Genomic DNA, 22,711 nt, shown 5'->3' with positions numbered 1-22,711 from the left:
CCACGGCAGCGGCCCAGGGATGGCAGATAGGCGCTCAGGGCAGTGACGTGGGGACATAAGTGCTGGTGCAGCCTGCTGTGCAGAGGGGATGGTCACAGGGCCAAGGGGAGACACTGCCTGGAACCAGATGACCCTGGCCAGCGCTCTCAGCCCGGCCCCAGGACAACAGAGTGCCCGCCGCTCAGTCAGTGTCATTACTGCTGCTGCCTGGCCTGCCTGGGCAGGAAGGGGGGCAGGAGGGAGGCTGACTTTTCCCATGTTTGTTCAGACTGGATTTTTACTACATGCTTAAATTTTCTTAAAAAAGGAGACTCAGGCACTCATGAGTTTTTGCCTGTAATACCCAGCATCTTGGGAAGCTGAGGCAAGAGGATCACTTCAGCCCAGGAGTTAGCGGCTACACTACACTTCAGCCTGGGCAACAGTGCAAGACCCTGTCTTAAAAAAAAAAACAACAAAAAATAAACGAAAAGGGGGCACCACCTCAGAGGCAGAGGGAGCTCTTCAGAGCCCAAGCAGGGAGTCTTTGCCCGCGGTACCACCTGAGTGCACCACACTTCCAGGCAGGTTGTCCGGGACCAGGTGCTGCTTCTGGAGGCTGACACCTGACTACGAGGCCTGAAGACCAAGTCTCTCATTTTACAATTGGGGAAACTGAGTCGGGGCGAGGCAGGATGCACATGGGCCACGGCACCCGTACAATCAAGGATGCACCCAGCCGAGCTGCGAGCGCCTGCAGGAGGCTGGGGGTGCATAATGCTGTCATTTCAAGACCTCCAGAAGTGACACCCCCCAAAGTCTCACCACGCTGTGGGCATCAAGGTCCCCTCCCAGTGGAGACGGCTGGCCTGGAAGTTCCTGGCCCCTGCCCCACTGGTGTCTGTCTGTCCCGTACCATCTGCACAGCGTGGCTGAAGATGAGCCTCTCGGCAGTGATGCTGTGAATGCGGTCCAGAAGCCGCTGCTTGTCCAGGAAGAAGCGCTGCAGCCGCAGGCTCAGGCCCTGGCAGGACACCACGCTGGCCTTGTACAGCTCATTCAGCCTGCGCACCACTGCAAAGGACGAGGGTGGTCAGCTCAGGGTGCAGCAGACACGGGGCAGGGCTGGAGTGGCCATGATCTGCCCGGTGCACTGAGTGAGGACGTCCCTCCCTCCCTGCCACAGCCCTGGCTCCCCGTGGCCTTGAGGGTGTGGCCAGGCTCCGCACCTTGTCCCGGGTGCCATCCGACCCCACGGCCTCTGTGCTCTGCATACTGGGCTCCAGGGTGCTGTCCGACCCAATGGCCTCTGTGCTCTGCACACTGGGCCAGGCCCCAAGGCCTTTGCACAGGGGCCTACTCAAGCAGCCTCCCTGTCACCTTGTCACCCAGACAGTTGCAAGGTGGGCTTCCTCCCCAACCCGGCATGTGGGCTGAGCGGTCGCAGCCCTCACCCTGCTTCACAGTGGACGACAGGCAGAGCTTGCCGGCCCGGATCTGGTCGATGGCAGTTTGCAGGCCGGAGGACAGTAGCTCGGCCACCTTCAGGTACAGCACCAGCTGTTCTGCAAAGCTGGGGGCAGCAGGCAGATCAGAGGAGGCCGGTTGGTCCTGGCCTCCAGGCCACCACCCGCCCCACCCCGCCCCAGCCCTGGCGGCACCCACCCCCATTCTCGGCTCAGCAGGCTGATCTGGTCGGCCACCACACTCTCCTGCAGCTGGTACTCAGGGCCCCCCGCCGCCTCACTGGCGCTGCCCTTCAGGGCTGCGATCTCCAGGACGTGCTGCACGAACAGCAGCGTGAAGCGCAGGCCACGCAGGATCTCCGTGTGCTCTTGCTGCAGGAAGCGGCCGTCAGGGCGGCACGTGCTGCCCAGGCTTGGATGGGGCTTGTCTCCCTTCAGACTCACTGATGACGCCTTGGGGAGGCAGGGCAGGGTCCCCTCCCCTGCTGCAGCCCGGGCAGCTGGGATGTGCCACGCCCGACACCCCACACACCCTGCACCCCACACACCGTACACCCCACACAGCCGACACCCCACACAGCCGACACCCCACACAGCCAACATCCCACACACCCCGCACCCCACACACCCTGCACCCCACACACCCTGCACCCCACACACCTGACACCCCACACCCTAACCCCACACCCTAAACCCCACACCCCACACACCCGACACCCCACACACCCGACACCCCACACACCTGACACCCCATACACCCTATACCCCACACCCTACACCCCACACCCGACACCCCACACACCCGACACCCCACACCATACACCCCACACACCCGACACCCCACACCCGACACCCCACACACCCTACACCCCACACCCTACACACACACCCTACACCCCACACCCCACACACCCGATACCCCACACACCCTACACCCCACACACCTGACACCCCACACCCTACACCCCACACACCTGACACCCCACACCCTACACCCCCACACCCTACACCCCACACCCTACACCCCACACACCCAACACCCCACACCCGACACCCCACACACCCGACACCCCACACACCCTACACCCCACACACCCGACACCCCACACACCCCACACACCCTCCAGCCAGAATGGGAACCTTTGCTCACTCCAGCCCTCACCTCCATGAGGGTCTCCTCAGGGAGGTCGGGGGCCTCGAAGGTCACAGCCCCCTCCAGGTTCGCAGCAATGGGGTCGGCAAAGCTGCAGCCGTGTCCTGGAGCAGGGAGCTCAGGGGCTGGGGCCTCGCTGCAGGGCCCAGGCACCAGGTGGCGGGCAGAAGAGCTGGCAGAGCCAGTGGGGCCCGCTGCAGGGAGAGGGCAGTGAGGGGCACACCAGGACCAGCAGACACCGTGGCCCCCATGCATCCCCCACAGACTCCCACACCTCCAGGGCCCAATGTGCCTCTGCCTCGGTTTACACCTGTTATATCCCAATGCTCCAACAGGAGAAGCACAGCAGGCCCCTAGAGCCCCTCCTCAACCTCTTGCCACTCACCACAACCCCCAAGTCCCCAGCTCCCCACCTCAGGCCAAGGGCTGCGGTGCCCACCAAGGGACCCTCTGGGTATCCCGACCCCCAGCCCAGATCTGCCTGGGAGGAGAGCAGCTGCCACTATCTGGAATGGGGTAGGTGCGTGGCTTGGTGTGCTACTGTGCCCCACAGCTGGGCCCAAGGCCCAAAAGGACCTCAAAGGGCAAGGCAGTCCCCCATCCTCGCTATGGGGCTGGCAGGTGACCCCAGCGATGGCAGCCCCTGGCCAGGACCAGACGCCCACAAGCCCACCCCTCCCCAGGCAGAACCCGCAGTGGGGACCCAGCCAGGCCCCAGGCCCAGAGCATCCCCACACACCACTGGCTGGGGAACCGAGGGGCATGCCTGTCTGCACGGCCTGTGCTCATCAGGGCAACTCCTGACCAACACAGCACAGCCCACGACAGCTGGGCAAGGAGGCCATGATCCAGACACCGTCCCTGCTCACCTCATGTTTTGGGGATAAATGGGAACGAGCACCTACCGCTCACAGGTTGAGTGGCAGGGGTGGTCTGAGGGGTGGATACCAGAACCACGTCCATTTCGCAGACGGGGAGACAGAGCAGGGGTTTCTCAGGGGCCTGAGCTGCTTCCTCAGGCACCCCCGGGCTCTGGGGGGCTGTAGTCCAGTGACCCGAGTTAAAGGATGCCCCCCTCCGCTAGGGCGCTGCCACCACCCCAAAAGGGACAGGGCTTCAGCCTAGCCAGCCCTCACCTGAGAACATCCTGGTGCGGGGGCCCTGGGGGGGCGTGCTCCCGCTCGGGGGAGAGCCCACGGTGAAGACCACCGGGGAGGGGCTGCTGGTGCCCCCAGCACGGGCTCCTGGGTGCAGGCTCCCTCCAAAGCCAGCTGAGGGTGCTGGGAGAGCAAGGAAGGGCTCAGGAGCATCCTGACTCCCACCGACCCCCATCCCACAGCCTCCGAGCTCCCCCCGACCCCCGTCCCACAGCCTCCGAGCCCCACCCGACCCCCATCCCACAGCCTCCGAGCTCCCCCCGACCCCCGTCCCACAGCCTCCGAGCCCCACCCGACCCCCATCCCACAGCCTCCGAGCTCCCCCCGACCCCCGTCCCACAGCCTCCGAGCTCCCCCCGACCCCCGTCCCGCAGCCTCCGAGCTCCCCCCGACCCCCGTCCCGCAGCCTCCGAGCCCCGTCCCGCAGCCTCCGAGCTCCCCCCGACCCCCGTCCCGCAGCCTCCGAGCTCCCCCCGACCCCCGTCCCGCAGCCTCCGAGCTCCCCCCGACCCCCGTCCCGCAGCCTCCGAGCCCCACCCGACCCCCGTCCCGCAGCCTCCGAGCTCCCCCCGACCCCCGTCCCACAGCCTCCGACCCCCGTCCCGCAGCCTCCGAGCCCCACCCGACCCCCGTCCCGCAGCCTCCGAGCTCCCCCCGACCCCCGTCCCGCAGCCTCCGAGCCCCACCCGACCCCCGTCCCGCAGCCTCCGAGCTCCCCCCGACCCCCGTCCCGCAGCCTCCGAGCCCCACCCGACCCCCGTCCCGCAGCCTCCGAGCCCCACCCGACCCCCGTCCCACAGCCTCCGACCCCCACCCACCCACACACCGATCTCCATGGGCTTCTCCTGCAGGCTCTCCGTGCTGCCTGGGTCCGGGGCTTGTGTCCCAAACGCCGCCTTAAGGAGCAGGTCAGTGAGGCGGCTGGTGCTGAAGGACCTGTGGGAGGGTGCGGGGCTGTGCTGGGTGCCCGGCCCACCCCACCCTAGCTGGACCTCGAGAGGTCCCTCTGCAGGCCAGACACACACGATGCACGGTCTCCTGGCCCACCTCGAGAGGCAGGCGCTCCTGTCACCCCAGCTTACAGGCGGGCATGGCGAGGCTCAGGACGGGGACCTGCTGGGGGTCTAGCGCCAGCCACAGGTGGGCCAGGCTCTCTGGCACCCAGCCACACTGGGCACCCACAGAAGGGCAAGGCTGGGCTTTTCCTGTTCTACCCCCCAGAAGTACACAGCAGAACAACGCAGGGGAAAGGGGCTGCCCCTCAGAAGCCCGTCCAAGGCCTGTCCCCTCAACTCACCGGCCAAAGGGGCCCTTGGGGTCCTCGCCTGGCCGCAGGCCAGGGCCCAACGGCTGACCATGGAAGGGTCCCACCTCAGAGAGGTCGGGCAGCGTCCGGTTTCGAGGGGGTGTCATCACCACGCCCTGCCGGGCTAGGAGGGCCAGCAGGTTCTGGGAGCTGGGGGTCTTCGGGAAGTCGAAGGAGGGCACAGCCTAGGAGGACAGAGATGGGGTGAAGACTGCCCCGCAGGCCTGCAGCCCTGGGGCCCAGTGCCTGGGGAAGGGGCCGAGTCCGCAGGAACTGGCAGGCATGTGGGAGCAGCCTGAGCATGAGCCCAGGCGGGGGTCAAAAGGTACAGAGCTGCCTTCCTCGGTCTTTGTTCAGGACTGGCCACTCCCACCCATCTTCCCCAGGGCTCCGTGCCCCTGCACACATGGCAGTGCCCATTACCTTGGTGGGGGAGCCCAGGATGGGGGGCAGGGGGTTTCGCTGCAGGAAGTCGGGCAGCTTGGGTGAGCCCCGCAGGCTCCGGCAGGACTGCAGGCTGTGGGACGGCTGGGGAGGGCTGGCCTGTGGTGGGCTGAACACAGCTCCCAGGGGGTCCGTGGGGGGTTTGGGCAGCTTGGGGCGGACGACGTGCAAGTCAGACAGGTTGGGGGCGCTGTGCAGGCGGCAGCCCAGCCCGGAAGTGCGGGTAGAGTGCTCGGGTGCAGAGGAGCCTAGAGAGAGAGACACGCCTCGTCACGACCCAGCCCTGGGCCCCACTGCTACCACACGGAGCCCCTTGGGGTAGACGCACTCCAAGGCCCCACTCTTTTTCTTTTGTTGAGACGGAGTCTCGCCCTGTCATTCAGGCTGGAGTGCAGTGGTATGATCTCGGCTCACTGCAACCTCTGCCTCCCAGGTTCAAGCGATTCTCCTGCCTCAGCCTCCCGAGTAGCTGAGGCGCCACTCTTAAACCTGACCCTCAGCCAGCACGGAAGACTGGCACAGAGGGGATAAGAAACCTGCCCCAGCTCACACAGCCAGGAGCTGGAGAGGCAGTTGGCTTCTGTTCCACCAGCTTCCTTCCCACTCCTTTTCACTTGGAAAAAGCAAGGGCTTTAGACCAGGATGACAACGTGAGCGAGGGAGGTCAGCCTAGCACCCCCTCCCCCCTCCGGACTGCACCCACCTGGACGAGGGGACCTGCCACCCCACATCTCAGCTCCCTGTGGGGAGGGCGTCCCGCTCCAGCCTGGCCGCTCAGGGATGGTTCCAACTTGGGGAAAAGGGAGATCTGTCAGGGTCCAGCTGGGACAGAGACAGCCTCCTCACCCACTGCCTACAGACGCCCCTTCCCAGGCCCCAGCCTGCAGGCGCACCTTGAGGCGATGGCGTGTAGGGCCGGCCTCCACCCAGAGACATCTTCCTGGCCAGGACGCCTCCATGCTCAGCGTGGGCAGGGGGCGAGGGGCTGGCCCTTGCAAAGCCCAGGGGGCTGGTGCTGCCTGACCTGCGGATGGCAGAGGACCTGAAGACAAGGCAGATATTAGGAGGGGAGGCCTCAGCAGCCCTGCCTGACCTGTGGACGGCAGAGGACCTGGGGACAAGGCAGGTATTAGGAGGGGAGGCCCCAGCAGCCCAGGACCCCATGCCACGCCAAGTGGCTACAGTGCTGACAGATGGCTCATCCTCTAATGCACTCTGTCCAGGTAACCGGCCACACAGTGGGTGTGTGGGAGGAGTTGGCCCCTTCGCTTTCCTGCCCGGGGCGCCAACCCAAGGCACCCTCACCCTAAAGTCTCCATCCCCTGCCAGACACCCACTGGCCCACACAGCCTTCTGTGAGTTCAAAGAAAGGTACCCTTTCCTCCCACCATTTACTTCTGTCTGTTAAAACTGGCCAAAATCAATATTGATTTTATAAACTAGAGAGATTTTACTGATCAGAAAACTGTCAAAATAACTCTAGAAACCCAAGACATCAACAAAGTAAATGGTGGTGCTGAGTTACGCAGCGCGCAGCGTGCACAACTGCACATGGATGACGACCCTGTCCCTCTATGGGAGCCGTGGAAGGGCTCCTGCCACACAAGGCCCCAGCCACGCCTGGCTACCTGGGGGCTCCACACTCACCGAGGTGTTTGGAACTGGGTGGGTGACTGCAGGTTTCGCTCAATGCGCTGGTAGTTCTGCACCTGCGTGGGGACTGGGATGGGGACAGAGGCGCCGCACCTGCTGCTGGAGAACGGGCCAGCCCGGCTGTGGTGGAGAGAGGTCAGGATCATGACAGACACTGGGGTCACAAGAGGCTGAGGTCATGGAGCTGGGGCACCAGAAGAAAACCTAGGCCCAGACTTCCTAGCTAGGGCAGAGGCCACCCTGAGACCCATGCCAGGTCTGAAAAGAGCCGGCTTCCATGCCTCTACACACACCAGAAATGTGGCACCTGCACCCCACCTGGACTCCCAGTCTGCACCCAGCCAGTGGGGGGCCACCCTGGCCGGGGCCCTGGCCATTCCTGGCCCTACAGGCTCAGGGCTTGCGACAGGACTGTGCTGGCCCTGGCGTCCCTGGTTGGTTTCCTCATTCACCTACTCCTGTCAATGCTCTTCCCACTATAGTCCCTTCTGCAGGACGACCCAGCAGACCCCGTCCTGCGAGGCCTGGGAGAAGAAGGCAGGGGCCTCTGGACACAGCAGGCCTGGGCTGGCTGCGACACACAGGAAGCCCAACCTCCAGCTGGGGGACTGTTCACAGCCCCATCCACCCAGCCTGGGGCCCTGCTTACCCTGAGGGACTGGGGGAGCTGCTGCAGGGTGGGGATGGAGATGGGGTCCGGCCGTGGCTCTCCAAGCCCGCAGAGGCCACCAGTGAGCTCCTGTGGGGCAGAAGGGAGGCCAAGGGCATTTTTTTTTTTTTTTTTTTTGACAGTCTCACTCTGTCGCCCAGGCTGGAGTGCAGTGGCGCAATCTCGGCTCACTGCAACCTCTGCTTCCTGGGTTCAAGCGATTCTCCTGCCTCAGCCTCCTGAGTAGCTGGGATTACAGGCATGTGCCACCACACCTGGCTAATTTTTTGCATTTCTTTTTTTTGTCAGTAGAGACGGGGTTTCACCATGTTGGCCAGGATGGTCTCAATTTCCTGAACTTGTGATCCACCCGCCTCGGCCTCCCAAAGTGCTGGGATTACAGGCATGAGCCACCACGGGCCAACGGCATTTACTCTTTTTTTTTTTGAGACAGAGTCTCGCTGTGTCACCCAGGCTGGAGTGCAGTGGCGTGATCTCGGCTCATTGTAAGCTCCGCCTCCCGGGTTCACGCCATTCTCCTGCCTCAGCCTCCCAAGTAGCTGGGACTACAGGCGCCCGCCACCATGCCAGGCTAAGTTTTTTTTGTATTTTTGGTAGAGACAGGGATCCACCATGTTAGCCAGGGTGGTCTCGATCTCCTGACCTTGTGATCCGCCCGCCTCAGCCTCCCAAAGTGCTGGGATTACAGGCGTGAGCCACCGCGCCCAGAGGCCAAGGGCATTTTCAAGCCACACGCGGCACAAAGCTCAGCCCGCCCTGTGCCCCACTAGCCCCTGCCTGCAGTGGACATGGCAGTCTCAGCCCTCCCCCAATGGCCTGATGACTCCAGGCAGGGATAACACGGGCCACTTCCAAGGCCACAGTTTCTCTCCCCTAAAATACAGAGGTAAGGGATGGGGACTCACCCACTGCACATCAGGCTGTCTGGCGGGGGTTTGGCACTGGGCGCCTCAGCCACCAGGTCACCTGCAGGGGGAGACAAGGCTGGGCATGGAGTCCTTGCCGCCTGCCCAGGGCCACTCCACCCCACCGAGGCTCTCTGCTGGATCCCCACGCACACTCCACCTTGCAGGGGCCTCAGCTCGTACAGCGGCCTTGTGGGGGGCAGAGCCTGGGTGGTACAGTCCAGGCTGCATCCTCCCTGCCAGCCCCAGGCCAGCTCCGGGAGACCAGAGCGCTGCCTGCCCCCGCTTATCCCCACTTGGACTCTGCGCCTCCTGTCTCCTGTGTCCTCAGCCCCAGAGACCCCTGGGGCCCTGCCCCCCAGCTTTTAGCTAACTCCAGGATGGGCGGGGGAGGTCAGGCATCTACAGCCCTAAATCTGGGCCCAACCCCCTCCAGGAATACCCAGGTTCCCGCCCCCAAGGAGGCTCTGCCCTACCCCTGGTGTCCTTCTTCCTGTTGCCCTGACAGCTGGCAAAGGACCAAGGCCCTCCCCGGGTCTGTCTGGGGCTTGGCTCAGGCCTCACCACCCCCGCAGAAGCCATGCTGATGGGAGAGGCGGAGGGCTTGGCATGAGTCATTGTGTCCCTGGCAGACATGGGGACCAGTGCCAACCCAGACCTCCAGGAGCTTTGGGACAGCCAGGGACAGAGTGCAGGGCCTTCAGAGGAGCCATAGACCCCAGGCCTGCTCCAAAAGTTTAGGCACCTTCATTCAACAAACACATGGGCAGCCCCTGGCCATTATGGAGTGGGGGGGTTCCCCAAAAGCCAAGGAATAAACCCACCTGCAGGGTGTAGAGGCAACAAGAGTTGCTGAGAAACAAGGTAGGGGTACATGGCGGGGGAGGGGCATGAGGTGAGCGGCCCCCACCCATCCGAAGAGCAGCACTGTCTAAGGAGACCAGGCCTATGGCCTCCGACCTCCTACTGACCACTAGGAGGACCCGGCTTTGATTCCAGGAGTGCTTTTAACAGACACGGCCTCCCCAACCAAGCTGGGCCGATGCCGGTGGCTCCCAGGGGCCCATCCTAACTGCCCATAAGTGGAGATGGGTTACACACTGTGCATCCAACACATGCAATGTACTGTCCCCGCCGCACCTGAGGTGTCACCTCCAAGCCCAGCGTGCCCCCTGACCTGGAAACTGCGCGGGGACCATGACGAAGTCGTCTGTGTCACAGGAGGAGTCCTTGCTGCCACCAGAGTCCCGGGAGCTGTGCAGGAAGCCAGCGGTGTCAGCCGGGGAGGCCAGGGTCTTCTGCAGCTGCTGCATCTCGCCCAGGGACTGAGAGTCAACGGAGGGGCTGGTGAGCAGGTCTCAGGGACCTAGACACTCAGGGGAGCAAATTCCCCCTCCTGGGATGGCCCAGAGCCCCAGTAAAGATAGGGGCGCTGGGGCTGAGAAGGGCTGGGCACGTCTTTCTTCCTGTGCTCCGCTCTTCTCTGTACTTCCAGAGCACTCCACTCAAAGGCCAGCTTTGACCTCGCAGGGACAGGCCCCCCAACGAGCCACTCTCACCATGCAGCCTGGGTGGGTTGAAGCCCTCAGCTCCCAGAAGCTCTGGGAGGCCCTGTTTTGGGGAGTTGTTCACCACCTGCCCTCTGCACCTCACTTTTCCATCGGCATAGCCAAGAGAATGAGGTACCATGGAAGGCGTGTCCAGTGGAGAGGCTGCCACCCCAGTGGGCCCTGCTCTGAGGCCAGCACCATGCTAAGGCCCAGGGCACACCATCCGTGCGGAGGTGGCTAAAGCCCCAAGTGCCCCAGGGCAGGTCTGCGGATGCCACAGCTCCCTACAGTAGGGCGCTGCCACGCTCCCCTCGCCACATCTGAGCTTTCGGCCATGATACAGGCAGACAACCAAGGTCAGAGGACCGGTCCCTGGTCACAGAGCAGGGGGCCAGGCCAGGAGAGCCCAGACATGAACTCATCACCACCAGCCACAACACCATGCCTGAGAGCCAGGCTCCAAGTCAGATGGACAGAGGGACGGCAGTTCATGGCCGACTCAGGTGCTCTGCAGACCCCTCCCATGTCACACAAGGAGTGCCATCATCATGTGGGGCCATCACCCTGCAACCCTACTCATGCTTTGAGTCCAATGGAAGACACGAGGGAGGCCAGGGGTGCAGGTGTTGGTGGGCCAAGGCCACACGCTGCTTCTGTCCATGTCAGCACAAAACCAAAGACAGGACCAGACCAAACAGCCGCCCTATCGGCCTCTGGGACCTGAGGGCTGTGGGTGTTGGGAGGGGCTGTCACCCATTTGTGGGGCTTCAACATCTGACAGAACGAACTCATCCATGTCTTTCGTGACTCACACAGACAACAGAAGTCACAGCACGTCCCCGCGGGGGCCCAGGGCTGGAGCCCCTGACTGCTGAGTGGAGGGAGAAGCTGTCAGGCCCCTGGGGCGGCAACTCACCGGCGGGGAGGCCAGGTGGGAGGTGGAGCTGCTGCTGGAGCTGCTGCCAGACCCCGAGCTTGGGTACGAGGGCACAGGCACGGGTGGGGCTGAGATAAACACGCATAGGTCAGTCTGGGCCATCCTCCTGTCTCCTCCTCACCCTCGAGCCAACCCACAGACTGGACAAGCTCAACCATATCCCCTCCACTTCCGGCTACACCCCGACCAGCAGGAAGGAGGGAGGCTCCCTCCTGGGCCACCCTATGACTGTCACAGGGCAGCACCAGCCCCTCCAACACCCCATCCCCATCCCAAGCCTGCTGCACCATGCGAACCCCTGGCCTTGGGGTCCCCGCTGCAGCAGAGCAAGGAGCCGGGTGTCCTGCCCTCCCTGGGAGCTGGCCGCAGCTCAAGACCTGCTCCCTCTGCCCCACACTCAGTGCCCTAACCAGACCCGGGGAGGAAGGGGTGCAGGGCCCATGCGGAGCCCCAGGACCCACAGAAACTCACATTTCCTGACCGAGGGGCTGGCATCGAGGAAAGGGTGATGAAAAAACTCATCTGCAGGAGGAAGGAAGAGTGAGGCCTCAGGAGGACCCCAGCTCTGACCCCAGGCCCCTGCCTCCCCACGGCCTGAGCTCCAGCCGCGTTGGGCACCTGCCCGGGCGGAGGTGGAGCCCCTGCCTGCGCTTGGCTTGTGGAAAGGGCAGTGTGCACATGGGGCTGGGTGTGAAGCCGGTGGGCCCTGCTCACATCAGCAAATGCAAGGAAGGAGGGTGGGGGACTCCAGCTGCGCCCCTGGTGGGTGCTCACCGAAGTCCATGCGGTCCTTGTGGTTGCGTTGCAGTAGGGCCAGGAGCAGCTGCCGCAGCGGGGCCGAGGTCTCCCGGGGGATGCTGGGGCAAGAGGAGGCTGGTGTGAGCAGGGCCTGCGGGGCCGGAGCCCGCGGGGGAAGGGAAGGGAAGGCGGGAGGGTGCTTACGTGGGGACCAACGTCTTGTTCTTCTCGTAGAACAGGCGCAGGTCCTGGGGGCTGCTGGCCTGCGGGGACGGGGACAGCCTGACTGCCAGGGCTGCGGCCGAGCGGGACCAGCCCACGGGGTCTTGGTGCGTTCGTCCCCAGTCGGCCCCTGCCCCAGACGCTGCGAAGCCCCGGGGGAAACCGGGTGCTAGCGCCACTGTTTGCTGCTGGAGGTATGAGCATGGGGGCGGGGAGGGGGCGCCGACGGTCTCTTGGGGTGTCCACCCCCCAGAACGCGGCCTCCCAGCCCTCACCCACTCGGCCCCGGCGCTGCCCTCACCTCTGACCAGGCAGGCGACCAGACAGGCGACTAGACAGGCGACCAGACAGGCGACCAGACATGCGAGGGAGGCCTTGCCGGGGGCAGCTCCCAGTCACCGCCGGCGGCACCGCCCTCCCTGGGGGACACCGAGGCCCCTTCCCCACTGGACCCCTGGACGCCCGCCCCGCCAGCCAGGACCCGAGGGGAGCTCGTGGGGCGCGGGCAGGGCTCGCAGGGGGCGTCTGACCGCAGCTGGCGGACACTTGCACTGACGGTGCGGCGTGGGGAGCAGGGCCAAGCCCAGTTACCTGGAAGGGCGCCTTCCCCGTCAGGCACTGGTAGACGATGGTGCCGATGCTCCACAGGTCCGCCTTCCCGTCGTAGTGCTGGGACATGATGACCTCGGGGGCCTGCGGGACCAGAAGTTGGGTCAGTGTGAGGCCCCCGCACGCCAACCACAGAAGGTGCCCGCCAGGCCACAGCCAACCAGAGCAGAGCGCACCACACCCCAGCCAACCAACCAGCAAGCCCAGAGAGGCGCCCACCCGGCACAGCCCGGCCAAGGTAAACACACCATGTACATGGGGGAGCCGCAGAGTGTGGCCGCCATCATGTTGCTCTGGAGGTACCGCGCGAAGCCGAAGTCAGCTGCGGGAGAGACGCGTCAGGACCGGCGCCGGCCCCGGAGCCCCTCCCCGCCGGGCCCGCCTGCCTGCCCGCGGGCTGACCGATCTTGACGCGGATGCTGTTGGGGTTGGCGCGGCGGCCGGCGGGGTTGGACAGCAGGATGTTCTGCGGCTTCAGGTCGCGGTGGATGATGCCTTTGCTGTGCAGAAGCCGCATGGCGCCCGCGATCTGCTGCAGGAAGAGCCTGATGGTGTCCTCGCTCAGCGTGCGCATGGCTGCGGGGAGAGGCGGCTCAGGGCCTGGGGGCCGTGTTTCCTCCCCCAAGGGTGAGTCCCGCGCAGCCAGGCCGGTCCCGCCACACGGATGGAGAGCGCCAGGCAGGGCCGCAGGCCGGGAGGAAACCCCGGGTCAGGAGGGGCACAAACCACCACGGGCCGCCGAGACCAGGGCGCACCTGAAGCTCCTGCGCAGAGCCCGGCGCGCCGGCCCCACCACTCAGCCCCGGGCTGCAGCTGCTCCAGAGACTGGAGGCCGCCGAAGCCCAGCCTCAGTGCCACCGCGGTTCCGCCCGGGCCCCGCTCCTGCCCCTCTTCCCGGCATCCAGACAGGTGCCAGCCGCGCACAGCCCGACCCGACCCGCAGCCCCAGTCTCAGCTACGCGCGGCCTCAGCGTCTGTCTCCCAGGCTTGGTCCGTGGGGTCCTCCTCGCGTGGGGCGAGGCGAGGGGGCCAGCGGGTCCTGTCCATCTACCAGCCCCGCACTCCCGCCCCAGCGCTATGAGGGCGACGCGGGTCTGAGCCGGCGTTTGAGCAGTCCTGCCGGCTCCCGGGTGCTCAGGCCCAAGTCCCCGGAACTGTCCCAGTGCCACCTCCAGACCCTCAGGACACCCCCAAGAGGCCGCCGGCGCCCCACCCACCCCCACGCCCGCCGGCACTGTGGCCCGGACCCCCACCCAGAGAGCCTGGGAACAGACGGGCGCGGCCGCCCCCCTGCTGTCCTTCCCTCTGCCCCGCCCCGCCCCGTGCAGCACATCCCCCTCCCATCCGCCACAGGGCTCAACTTTGGGTGGGCCAAGAGCCGCCTTCCAGCCACACTATGAAGACAACAGCCCCCACCCCTTGTTTGTGCGGCTCCCCTCGGGCTATTCTGGTCACAGCTGTCTCCTCAAGCAAGGGGGAGGCCAGCGGAGAGACTGCATCCTTAACAGCCGTGAGCAGCTCAGCTCCCTGCATCCCCTCAAGAGGCCCAGGGGGACAAGAAAGAGCCAATCTCACAATGAGCCAAGGACCCACTCGAGCCAGGCTGCCTCCCAGGCTGGGCCAGTGTGGCCCTGGGTGCGGGCCCTGTGGGACCAGCTGGCAGCCCAGGTGGCGCAGCTGTGCACTCACCGTGCAGGTAGTCGGCCAGGTCCCCACCGTTGCAGTACTGCAAGAGACCAGACACGCATCAGGCTGCAGCAGGGCCCAGGGCCCACCTCCCAGCCCTGCCCAGCCTCCCCACCCCTCACACTTGGACACTACTCCCTGAGCCCGCAGGCACCTGCCCAGCCCAGGGCGGGTGTCCCCACAGTCCCTGCTGGAAGACATCAATAGTGATACTCAGCAGGCGTGGCAGCTCACGCCTGTAATCCGAGCACTTTGGGAGGCCAAGGTGGGCAGATCGCTTGAAGTCAGGAGGTTCAAGACCAGCCTGGCCAACGTGGCGAAACCCCATCTCTACTAAAAGTACAAAAATTAGCCGGGCGTGGTGGCACACACCTGTAATCCCAGCTACTCGGGAGGCTGAGGCAGGAGGATTGCTTGAACCCGGAGGTGGAGGTTGCAGTGAGCTGAGATCGCAGCACTGCACTCCAGCCTGGGCGACAGTGAGACTCCATCTCAAAAAAAAAGAAAAGGTGCTCATCACCCTCCCCCCGGCCATGTCCCTCCCTGTGGGGTTCCCAGGGCCATGGCCATCAGCCTGCACTTGTCCTGGCACCACAAGGCACTCACCTCCATAACCAGGTAGACAGAATTAGCCATTTCCTGCAAGACAGAAAAGAGGCTGTGAGAGGTCCCAGTGCCACCGGGCCCCACTGCAGGGAGTCTGGCTCAGCCCCAATTCGGCCTGGGCAGGCCCTGCAGTGCCAGGACTTAGCTGGTCAGCCAGCAGCCAGGAGACAAGGACATCTCTGGGCCATGTGCTTTGTAGGTGGGTGTGTTCTGTTTTGTGGCCATCCAGGTCTCCATCTGATCAAGGCAAAGGCCCCTGGTCCCCCCATACGAGCAACAGCTCCTGGCAGAGGACATACCCCCTAGCAGGAAGGGTGAAGGCCAGGTGTGTGGGCAGGGGTGTGTGACCCTCAGGCCATAGAAACTTCTCAGCTCCTCAGCCCAGGATCAAAGACGCCAACAGGGCTGGTCGCAGTGGCTCACACCTGTAATCCCAGCACTGTGGGAGGCCAAGGTGGGTGGATCACAAGGTCAGCAGTTTGAGACCTGCCTGGCCAACATGGTGAAACCCCGTCTCTACTAAAAATACAAAACGTAAACAGGTGCAGTGGCTCACACCTGTAATCCCAACACTTTGGGAGGCCAAGGCGGGTGGATCATGAGGTCAGCAGTTCGAGACCAGCCTGACCAACATGGTGAAACCGTCTCTATTAAAATACTAAAATTAGCCAGGCGTGGTGGTGCGTGCCTGTAATCCCAGCTACTTAGGAGGCTAAGGCAGGAAAATCGCTTGAACCCAGGAGGAGAAGGCTGCAGTGAGCCGAGACTGTGCCACTGCACTCCAGCCTGGGCGAGAGAGTGAGACTCCATCTCAAAAAAAAAAAAAAAAAAAGAAGACGCCAACAGATTGCAGGTTGGCGCTGCCAGGTTGACGCAGAGGCCTGCAGGCCTCCAGCTGCCCTACCCAACCTGGCTGCAGCTCAGGCTGCCATCCCTCGCCCCAATGCCTTCGGTCAGAGGCGTCTCAGCCACCCCCTCCACTGCTGGGCCAACAAGACCTGACCAGCAGCTGCTCAGCCCTCAGCTCAGACACAGACCTGACCGGGGGTGCCACCAGTACCCCGCCCTTTCCTGCCCCCATGAAACTCAGAGTAAGCCACCGGTGCAGACACAGCACACACCCCAACGGCCAGCATGTGTACACCCTCACCTGGGACTGGGAGCCTCCCTGTAGCCCACCACTCACTCCCCGCAGCCACAGGGACGAGTCTTCATCACCCCCGTTTCACAGACAAGGAGAGTGAGGCCCAGGAAGCCACATCAAACCAGGCAGGCTGGGCTGGAGGAGCAAGGGCCCCACACACCTGACTCAGGGCCTCAGAACAGGAGGAGGAAGCCCTTTCCACACAAAGCCCCCTCCCTCTGCCCTGTACACATCCACATGCTCTAGGTGCTTACAGGGAAGCGAGTCCACACCTGTTGTAGGGCCGTCCCACTTCTACCCCTGAGCGAGCCCAGGCTCTCTCAAAGCAAAGGGGAGCCGTGTCTGGAGGGGGTCTGCAGGAGGAACACCCCTCAGCGCCTCAGGAGCCGGGTCCCACACAGGACCCCTGCTCAGCCCCCAGTCCCAGGAGGCCCCAACCAATCAGAAGGCACCCCTGGTGGGGGGGACAGCTGCAAAGCCACTGGGTGATGCCTGCTTCATAAACGTGAGAAGCCCGTGCCCCAGAGCTGCCCCCGCAGAGGAGCTATGGGCTGGACAAGGATGCTGAGTGGGGACAGGCTCAGGAGAGGGTGCCTTTAGGGAGGCTAAGGCCGATGCTGCTCAGGCAGCAACCCCAGGATCCACAGACACTGCAGGGCCGGCCCAGAGGGAGACCCAGAAACCCAGGCACAGCCTAGAGAAGGTGGGACCTATCCATGAGGCAGGCCTCAGCCCACCCCACCCACAGCCTGTGCACCCCAAGCCCCGCCTGGCCTCACCTGCCTGCCCAGGAAGAGCACGTGGGGAGCCCAGGGCTCCCAGCAGCTGTGGGGAGAAACAATCCACAGAGCACAGCATGGGGCAAGGGGGACTGCAGGGACAGCTCCGGGCAGAACCCAGGAAGGAGGGGGAGATGAAGCTAGACTCAGAAATAACTTCAGGACGGCAATGCCCACTCCCTGACCTGGGCCCACCATTACCCTCCCCACAGCCCCTCCAGTGAGTGCCCATAGGTGCCCACATTTCTCCTCTCCTCTCTGGGGGCCACCTGCCCTGGATCCCAGAGCCAGGGGTTCCCTAAGACCTGACCTGCTCATCAGAGCTCCAAACCCACCAGCAAAGCCAGGACAAGCAGGGATGTGTCAAAGTCAGAGGTATCCTGGGGGAACACCCATGTGTGCAGAGCAGGAGCCCAGCACGCCATCCCCCAGCCACTCACCCAGGACCGGGCTGTGTGGGACAGGAGCTCCCTCTGGGCAGGGGGTGCTAACTGAAGCACTATAGCCTCCTCCCACCTCCAAACACTAAGGCAGCCACCTCTCACCCCTAGAAAGGCAAAGGCCTGGCCAGGTACGGTGGCTCATGCCCGTCATCCCAGCATGTTGGGAGGCCAAGCCAAGAGGATCGCCTGAGCCCAGGAGTTTGAGACCAGCCTGGGCAACATAGCAAAACCCCATCTCTACAAAAAAATACAAAAATTATCCAGGTGTGACAGTGCACGCCTGTAGTCCCAGCTACTCAGGACTGAGGTGGGAGGGTGGCTTAGGCCCAGGAGGCCACAGCTACAGTGAGCTGGGAGATCGTGCCACTGCATTCCAGGATGGGTGACGGAATGACACCTGTCTCAAAAAGAAGAAAGGCAGAGGCCCACCAGGGAGACCCCTGTGGCACCAGTGACTGGCCCACAGGACCCTGGCAAGGAGGCTCTTCCCCCACCCCATCTGCTGCCCACACTGTAGCCAGGGTCCCCAACACCCCTACCCAGGGCACCTGGCCCTGCCATCCCTCCAGCCACACTGGCCTCATGGGTGCTGGAACCCACCTCGCTACTGACACGTCTAGACCCCTGGCCTTACCCCAGAGTCACAGATGTCACCCCCTAGGTCACCTTCCTAGAGACCCCTCTGCCCTCCCCACTGTGCTGGCAGCCCTCCTCTGTCCCCAAAACCTCAGGGGGCACCAGCTCCTAGGAGGGAGTGGGCAGGGGGCTGTGGGACCGAAGCACCTCCAGCCTCTTCCCTGCACTTCAAATGGTCCCTTGCAGAAACCAAGGCCTGGCCCATGCTCAGCCTCTCTCCTAAAAGGTCCTCTCCAGCAGGGGACTCAAGGCCACTGGGGGTGGGGCTGCAGGGTAGGGTGGGGGCATCCACCTCACCACAGGCATTCGGGTCTTCCCAACTCCCCTGGGACAGATGACAGCTTCAGACAGGCCCTCAGGGCTGTGGGCATCCAACTCCCTGAGCTGGGCATCGGGGCACACCAGGGCCTTTCCCGTGCCTCCGAGAGCCTCCTGTGAAGTTGAACTACACCAGCCCTGCAGGAGCCCAGGCAGCAGGCCATAACCAGCCCACTTCCCATACGAGCACACTGAGGCCCCAGAGGTTGGGAGGCGTGCCCAGGCTGGGAAATGGCAGCACAGCCCAAGCAGGTGGGCTGGAGTCCTGTCCTCACTCTGCCAGTGCCAATGCCAAGCCAGTAACCCTCTGTGTCCCCGGAAGGACCTAGCCTTGCTGTCTCCAACCCTGGCAGAGTCAGGGATGAGGAGTGAGGACAAACAAGCCCAGGACCACCTCTGCCAGGGCTGGGGGAGCTCCTCCAGGGCAGCTGCAGGCCCAGGCCCTGCGCCACAACACCCCCCGACGGGGGCCCCCAGCTGGGCCTGTCCACCCTTCCCACAGGCAGCGACTCTCTCTAGGGCTCTTGAGGGGGGTCAGGTGAGAGCACAGCCTCACCGGCCACAGCTGACCTCCCCTGGGCCCACCCAGAACCCACACAGGGCATCGGGCTCCACGTCTGCCTCGCAGCTACATTTGGTTTTCACAAGCTACCCTGGGCAGTGGGGACCGGGCAAGCTCCCAGCATCAAGTCACCCAGTTAAGACACCAGAAAGGGCCACAACTGCCTCCCTGGGCTCCAGGGGAGGAAACCGGCCACCCCAGGCAGAGCAGCTCGCCTCCCAAGACAGGGTCCGGGGGTCCGTCCTGTGGTGACACACACAGCTGTGGCCACACCGCCCATGCCCTAATCAAACACACCAGGCTCCCTGCACCATCACCCCCACCCCAGGAGGTGGGTCCCACCTTGCCGCCTATTTAAAGGGAGGAAACAGGGAACGGCTGCTGACCATTCCACAGGGCTGTCCCTGAAAAGTCCCAACACATGCATCTGAGGCTCAGAACACTTCAAAAAGACAGCAATATCAACACCCCACTGTCTCCAGGCAGCATGCCTGAGGGACCTGGGACAGCACTCCCCAGGCAGGCCGGCCCCCACACCCTGCACACACGCACCCACGGCCGGCCAGAGCCAGGTGTCCCGGGCAGCCTGGCACGGGTGTCTGGGCACGTAGGAGGCTGCCCCACCCCTGGGGTGCTAAGGTGCTTTACTTAATAGGATCCAGGCTCCCACCCTCTGCCAGCCCTACTCTTGTCTGGTGATCCTGGGCTGGGCCTGGTGAGCAGGCACTGACCTAGTTCACACCTCTAGAGCTGGCTCCGGAAAGTGGCAAAAGCCACAGCTGTGGCTGGACAGAACCACTCTGCACCCCCAGGCGGGGTTCCTGGACAGCTCCCAAAAGGGAAGGGATGCCGGCTCCACCCTAAGGAAGGGCCACCCTCTGGCCCTGGGGAACCACCTGCAGCCGCCCATTGTGTATGGGCCTCCTGGGGCTGCAGCCCAGGCTGACCTCTGCAGCCTCCCGCCTGCTGGGCCTGGGGGTCTGGACAATCCGGGAGCCAACCGCAGGGGGTTGAGGCAGGTCCCTAGATGCAGTGAGGCAGGGGTGGGTGGCCCAACCCTTCTGAGGGCACGACCTTGCTTGGAAAAAGCAGGAAACAATCCCAGTGCGAGTTGGGGGGTGCAGGGGGTGTAAGCTGCGGAGACCCTCAGGAAGACGCCAACTCCTCACATTCCTCCCGAGACCCGGCCATCCTAGTTGGCGCACACCTTAGTAAAAACTGTTCCCAGCAGCTCTGTCCTTCAGGTGGCTGAGACCTGACCCCCAGCCATCGCGGACAGATACTGATACCAGGTGACAGTCCCACCACGGGGTGCTGCGCAGAAACAAAAACCAACTCCTGTCACCGATGGAGACACAGCACCCCTCAAACCTACGGCTGACATCCCACCTCCAGGCTTAAAGTCAGCATGTGGCAAAGGGAGCGTGTGGGAACCAGGAGCTGGCTCACGTGAAGAATGAGAAAGCAGAGGGGGAGGGGGGCACACGGGAGGACGGACGTGCCCTCGATAGGAGGGAGGAGAGCGGCCCGGGACGCGGGCATGGCTTTGGGCTGGCGCTTGCTACGCCACACAGGGCCTGTTGTGGTATATCTTCTCATCTGTTTTGCAATTCCCAGTATTTTTATCCCATGATTTTTTTTTTTTTTTTTTTTTTGAGACGAGTCTCGCTGTCACCCAGGCTGGAGTGCAGTGGCACAAACTCAGCTCACTGCAACCTACACCTCCCAGGTTCAAGCGATTCTCCTGCCTCAGCCTCACAAGTAGCTGGGACTACAGGCGCCCACCACCACGCCCAGCTAATTTTTGTACTTTTAGTAGAGACGGGGTTTTGCCATGTTGGCCAGGCTGGTCTCGAACTCCTGACCTCAGGTGATCTGCCCACCTCGGCCTCCCAAAGTGCTGGGATTACAGGCGTGAGCCACTGTGTCCAGTCTCATCCCATTGTTTTCAAAGTTAAAAAAAAAAAAAAAAAAGATATACACAACTTTGGAGGTAATTCCAGAACTGCCTGGGCCCTGGGAGCCCCTTCACAGGCCCCTGCCCAGGAGCTGGGTACCCACCCCACGGGTTTCTACTCGGCCTGCATCCTGCCCCAACTCACACCGCAGACAGCCCCCCGGCCAGACCAGGCCAGGCCTGGCAGCCCCCTCCTCACTCTGGGATGGGGAGTCACAGTCTCATGCTGGGCTGGACTGCCTGGACCCACGGTCTCCCAGGACCCCAAGCAGGGCTGGACACCTCTTGACTCAGGTCTCCACTGCAAGTAACTCACGGGCAGCAGCTCTGTCTGCAGGGCCTGAGTGAGTCACACCTGGGTGGCCCAGCAAGACCTTCAGCTGCAAGGAACCTGTCAGATGGCGTGCTGGCCAGGGGGGCCACCGTCAGCAAGGCCAGTAGCCATCAGCCCTCCTCCCAGGGCATGCTGGGCAGGATCCCAGCCTGGCTCCACAGCCCTATACCCTGATTTCTGTGGTGGCCGCACTCCTGGGGCCAGGCAAGTCCAGACACGGACACCACATGCTCAATAAGGAGGCCAGGTGCTCCAGCCGCCTCCCAGCGGCTGTGGTGGACTCAAAGAGCGTGACCCAAGGTACACACTTCCCAGGCACTCACATTTTCACAATTTTGTATGGCTAAAAAAGAAACCCAATACACGAAACCCAACACAATAAGAACAAAAATAACAACCTCAACAGTCAACAAACAACATGGAGGGGAATACCTGTAACCCATCACAAAGAAGCTACTTTGCTTCATATATAAAGGACACCTACCTTTCAAGAACATTGACAGAGCACTTACAAAGTGGCACGCACAGTTCTAAAGACTTAACATACTCAAGATGCCATCACAACCACAACAGTTTTTTTTTTTTTTTTGAGAGAGAGAGTTTCACTCTGTCGCCCAGGCTGGAGTGCAGCGGTGCAATCTCAGCTCACTGCAGCCTCCACTTCCTGGGTTCAAGCAGTTCTCCTGCCTCAGCCTCATGAGTAGCTGGGACTACAGGCACGGGCCACCACGCCCAGCTAATTTTTGTATTTTAATAGAGGCGAGGTTTCACCATGTTGGCCAGGATAGTCTCGATCTCCTGACCTCATGATCCACCCGCCTCAGCCTCCCAAAGTGCTGGGATTACAGGCGTGAGCCACTGCACCCAGCTAACAGTTTTTAAAAGGTAAGAAAACAGAGGTGCCAGGAGGCTACCTGCCCAATGTCACACAGGTAAATGTTGGAGCTAGGATCCAGCAAATGGCAGAATGGCTCAGGGGCCATGGTGTTAAGCATGGTACCCTTCCAGCCTTGGCACAAAAGGGACCAAGAGCTTGCCAGAAATATGTGCCTAACCAAGTATGGTGGTGCGTATCTGTAGTCCCAGCTACTCAGGAGGCTGAAGTGGGAAGATCTCTTGAGCTCAGGTGTTCGAGGCTGCAGTGAGCCATGATTATGCCACTGCACTCCAGCCTGGGCAAGAGAGTGAGACCCAGTCTCTTTAAAAAATATATTAAAATAGGCCAGAAGCGGTGGCTCATGCCTGTAATCCTAGCACTTTCGGAGGCCGATGTGGGCGGATCACCTGAGGTCGGGAGTTCTAGATCAGCCTGGCCAACGTGGCGAAAATTGTATCAATTTTTTAATACAAAAATTAGCCGGGCGTGGTGGCAGGCGCCTGTAATCCCAGCTACTCGGGAGGCTGAGGCAGGAGAATCGCTTGAACCCGGGAGGCGGAGGTTGCAGTGAGTCGAGATG

The 22,711-nt window shown here is 63.0% G+C and overlaps 1 protein-coding gene across 6 annotated transcripts in view; it reads right to left on the bottom strand.

Moving 5' to 3' along the window:
• ULK1 (unc-51 like autophagy activating kinase 1) overlaps nucleotides 1-22,711 on the bottom strand; it is a 29,445-nt gene that overhangs the window by 2,120 nt on the left and 4,614 nt on the right. For 2 of the 6 annotated variants that reach the window (XM_063593777.1, XM_034934867.4), the window contains exons 4-26: nucleotides 15,082-15,114; nucleotides 14,479-14,515; nucleotides 13,192-13,365; nucleotides 13,038-13,111; nucleotides 12,772-12,873; nucleotides 12,163-12,221; nucleotides 11,995-12,077; nucleotides 11,692-11,742; nucleotides 11,200-11,288; nucleotides 9,911-10,058; nucleotides 8,734-8,794; nucleotides 7,808-7,897; nucleotides 7,153-7,278; nucleotides 6,399-6,547; nucleotides 6,209-6,295; nucleotides 5,485-5,753; nucleotides 5,053-5,246; nucleotides 4,582-4,691; nucleotides 3,735-3,878; nucleotides 2,608-2,792; nucleotides 1,645-1,817; nucleotides 1,434-1,552; nucleotides 896-1,053 (exon numbers count right to left, since the gene is read on the bottom strand). In XM_063593777.1, the coding sequence (XP_063449847.1) occupies nucleotides 896-1,053; nucleotides 1,434-1,552; nucleotides 1,645-1,817; nucleotides 2,608-2,792; nucleotides 3,735-3,878; nucleotides 4,582-4,691; nucleotides 5,053-5,246; nucleotides 5,485-5,753; nucleotides 6,209-6,295; nucleotides 6,399-6,547; nucleotides 7,153-7,278; nucleotides 7,808-7,897; nucleotides 8,734-8,794; nucleotides 9,911-10,058; nucleotides 11,200-11,288; nucleotides 11,692-11,742; nucleotides 11,995-12,077; nucleotides 12,163-12,221; nucleotides 12,772-12,873; nucleotides 13,038-13,111; nucleotides 13,192-13,365; nucleotides 14,479-14,515; nucleotides 15,082-15,114 (2,715 nt within the window). The remainder of the gene's footprint in view (nucleotides 1-895; nucleotides 1,054-1,433; nucleotides 1,553-1,644; nucleotides 1,818-2,607; nucleotides 2,793-3,734; nucleotides 3,879-4,581; nucleotides 4,692-5,052; nucleotides 5,247-5,484; nucleotides 5,754-6,208; nucleotides 6,296-6,398; nucleotides 6,548-7,152; nucleotides 7,279-7,807; nucleotides 7,898-8,733; nucleotides 8,795-9,910; nucleotides 10,059-11,199; nucleotides 11,289-11,691; nucleotides 11,743-11,994; nucleotides 12,078-12,162; nucleotides 12,222-12,771; nucleotides 12,874-13,037; nucleotides 13,112-13,191; nucleotides 13,366-14,478; nucleotides 14,516-15,081; nucleotides 15,115-22,711) is intronic. The other 4 variants (XM_063593778.1, XM_055096406.2, XM_063593779.1 and 1 more) reach the window with 2 other exon arrangements.

The sequence above is a fragment of the Pan paniscus genome, chromosome 10 (genome assembly GCF_029289425.2).
Source record: "Pan paniscus chromosome 10, NHGRI_mPanPan1-v2.0_pri, whole genome shotgun sequence".
Lineage (NCBI taxonomy): Eukaryota > Metazoa > Chordata > Mammalia > Primates > Hominidae > Pan > Pan paniscus.
This window is presented reverse-complemented; position numbering and strand designations above follow the sequence as displayed.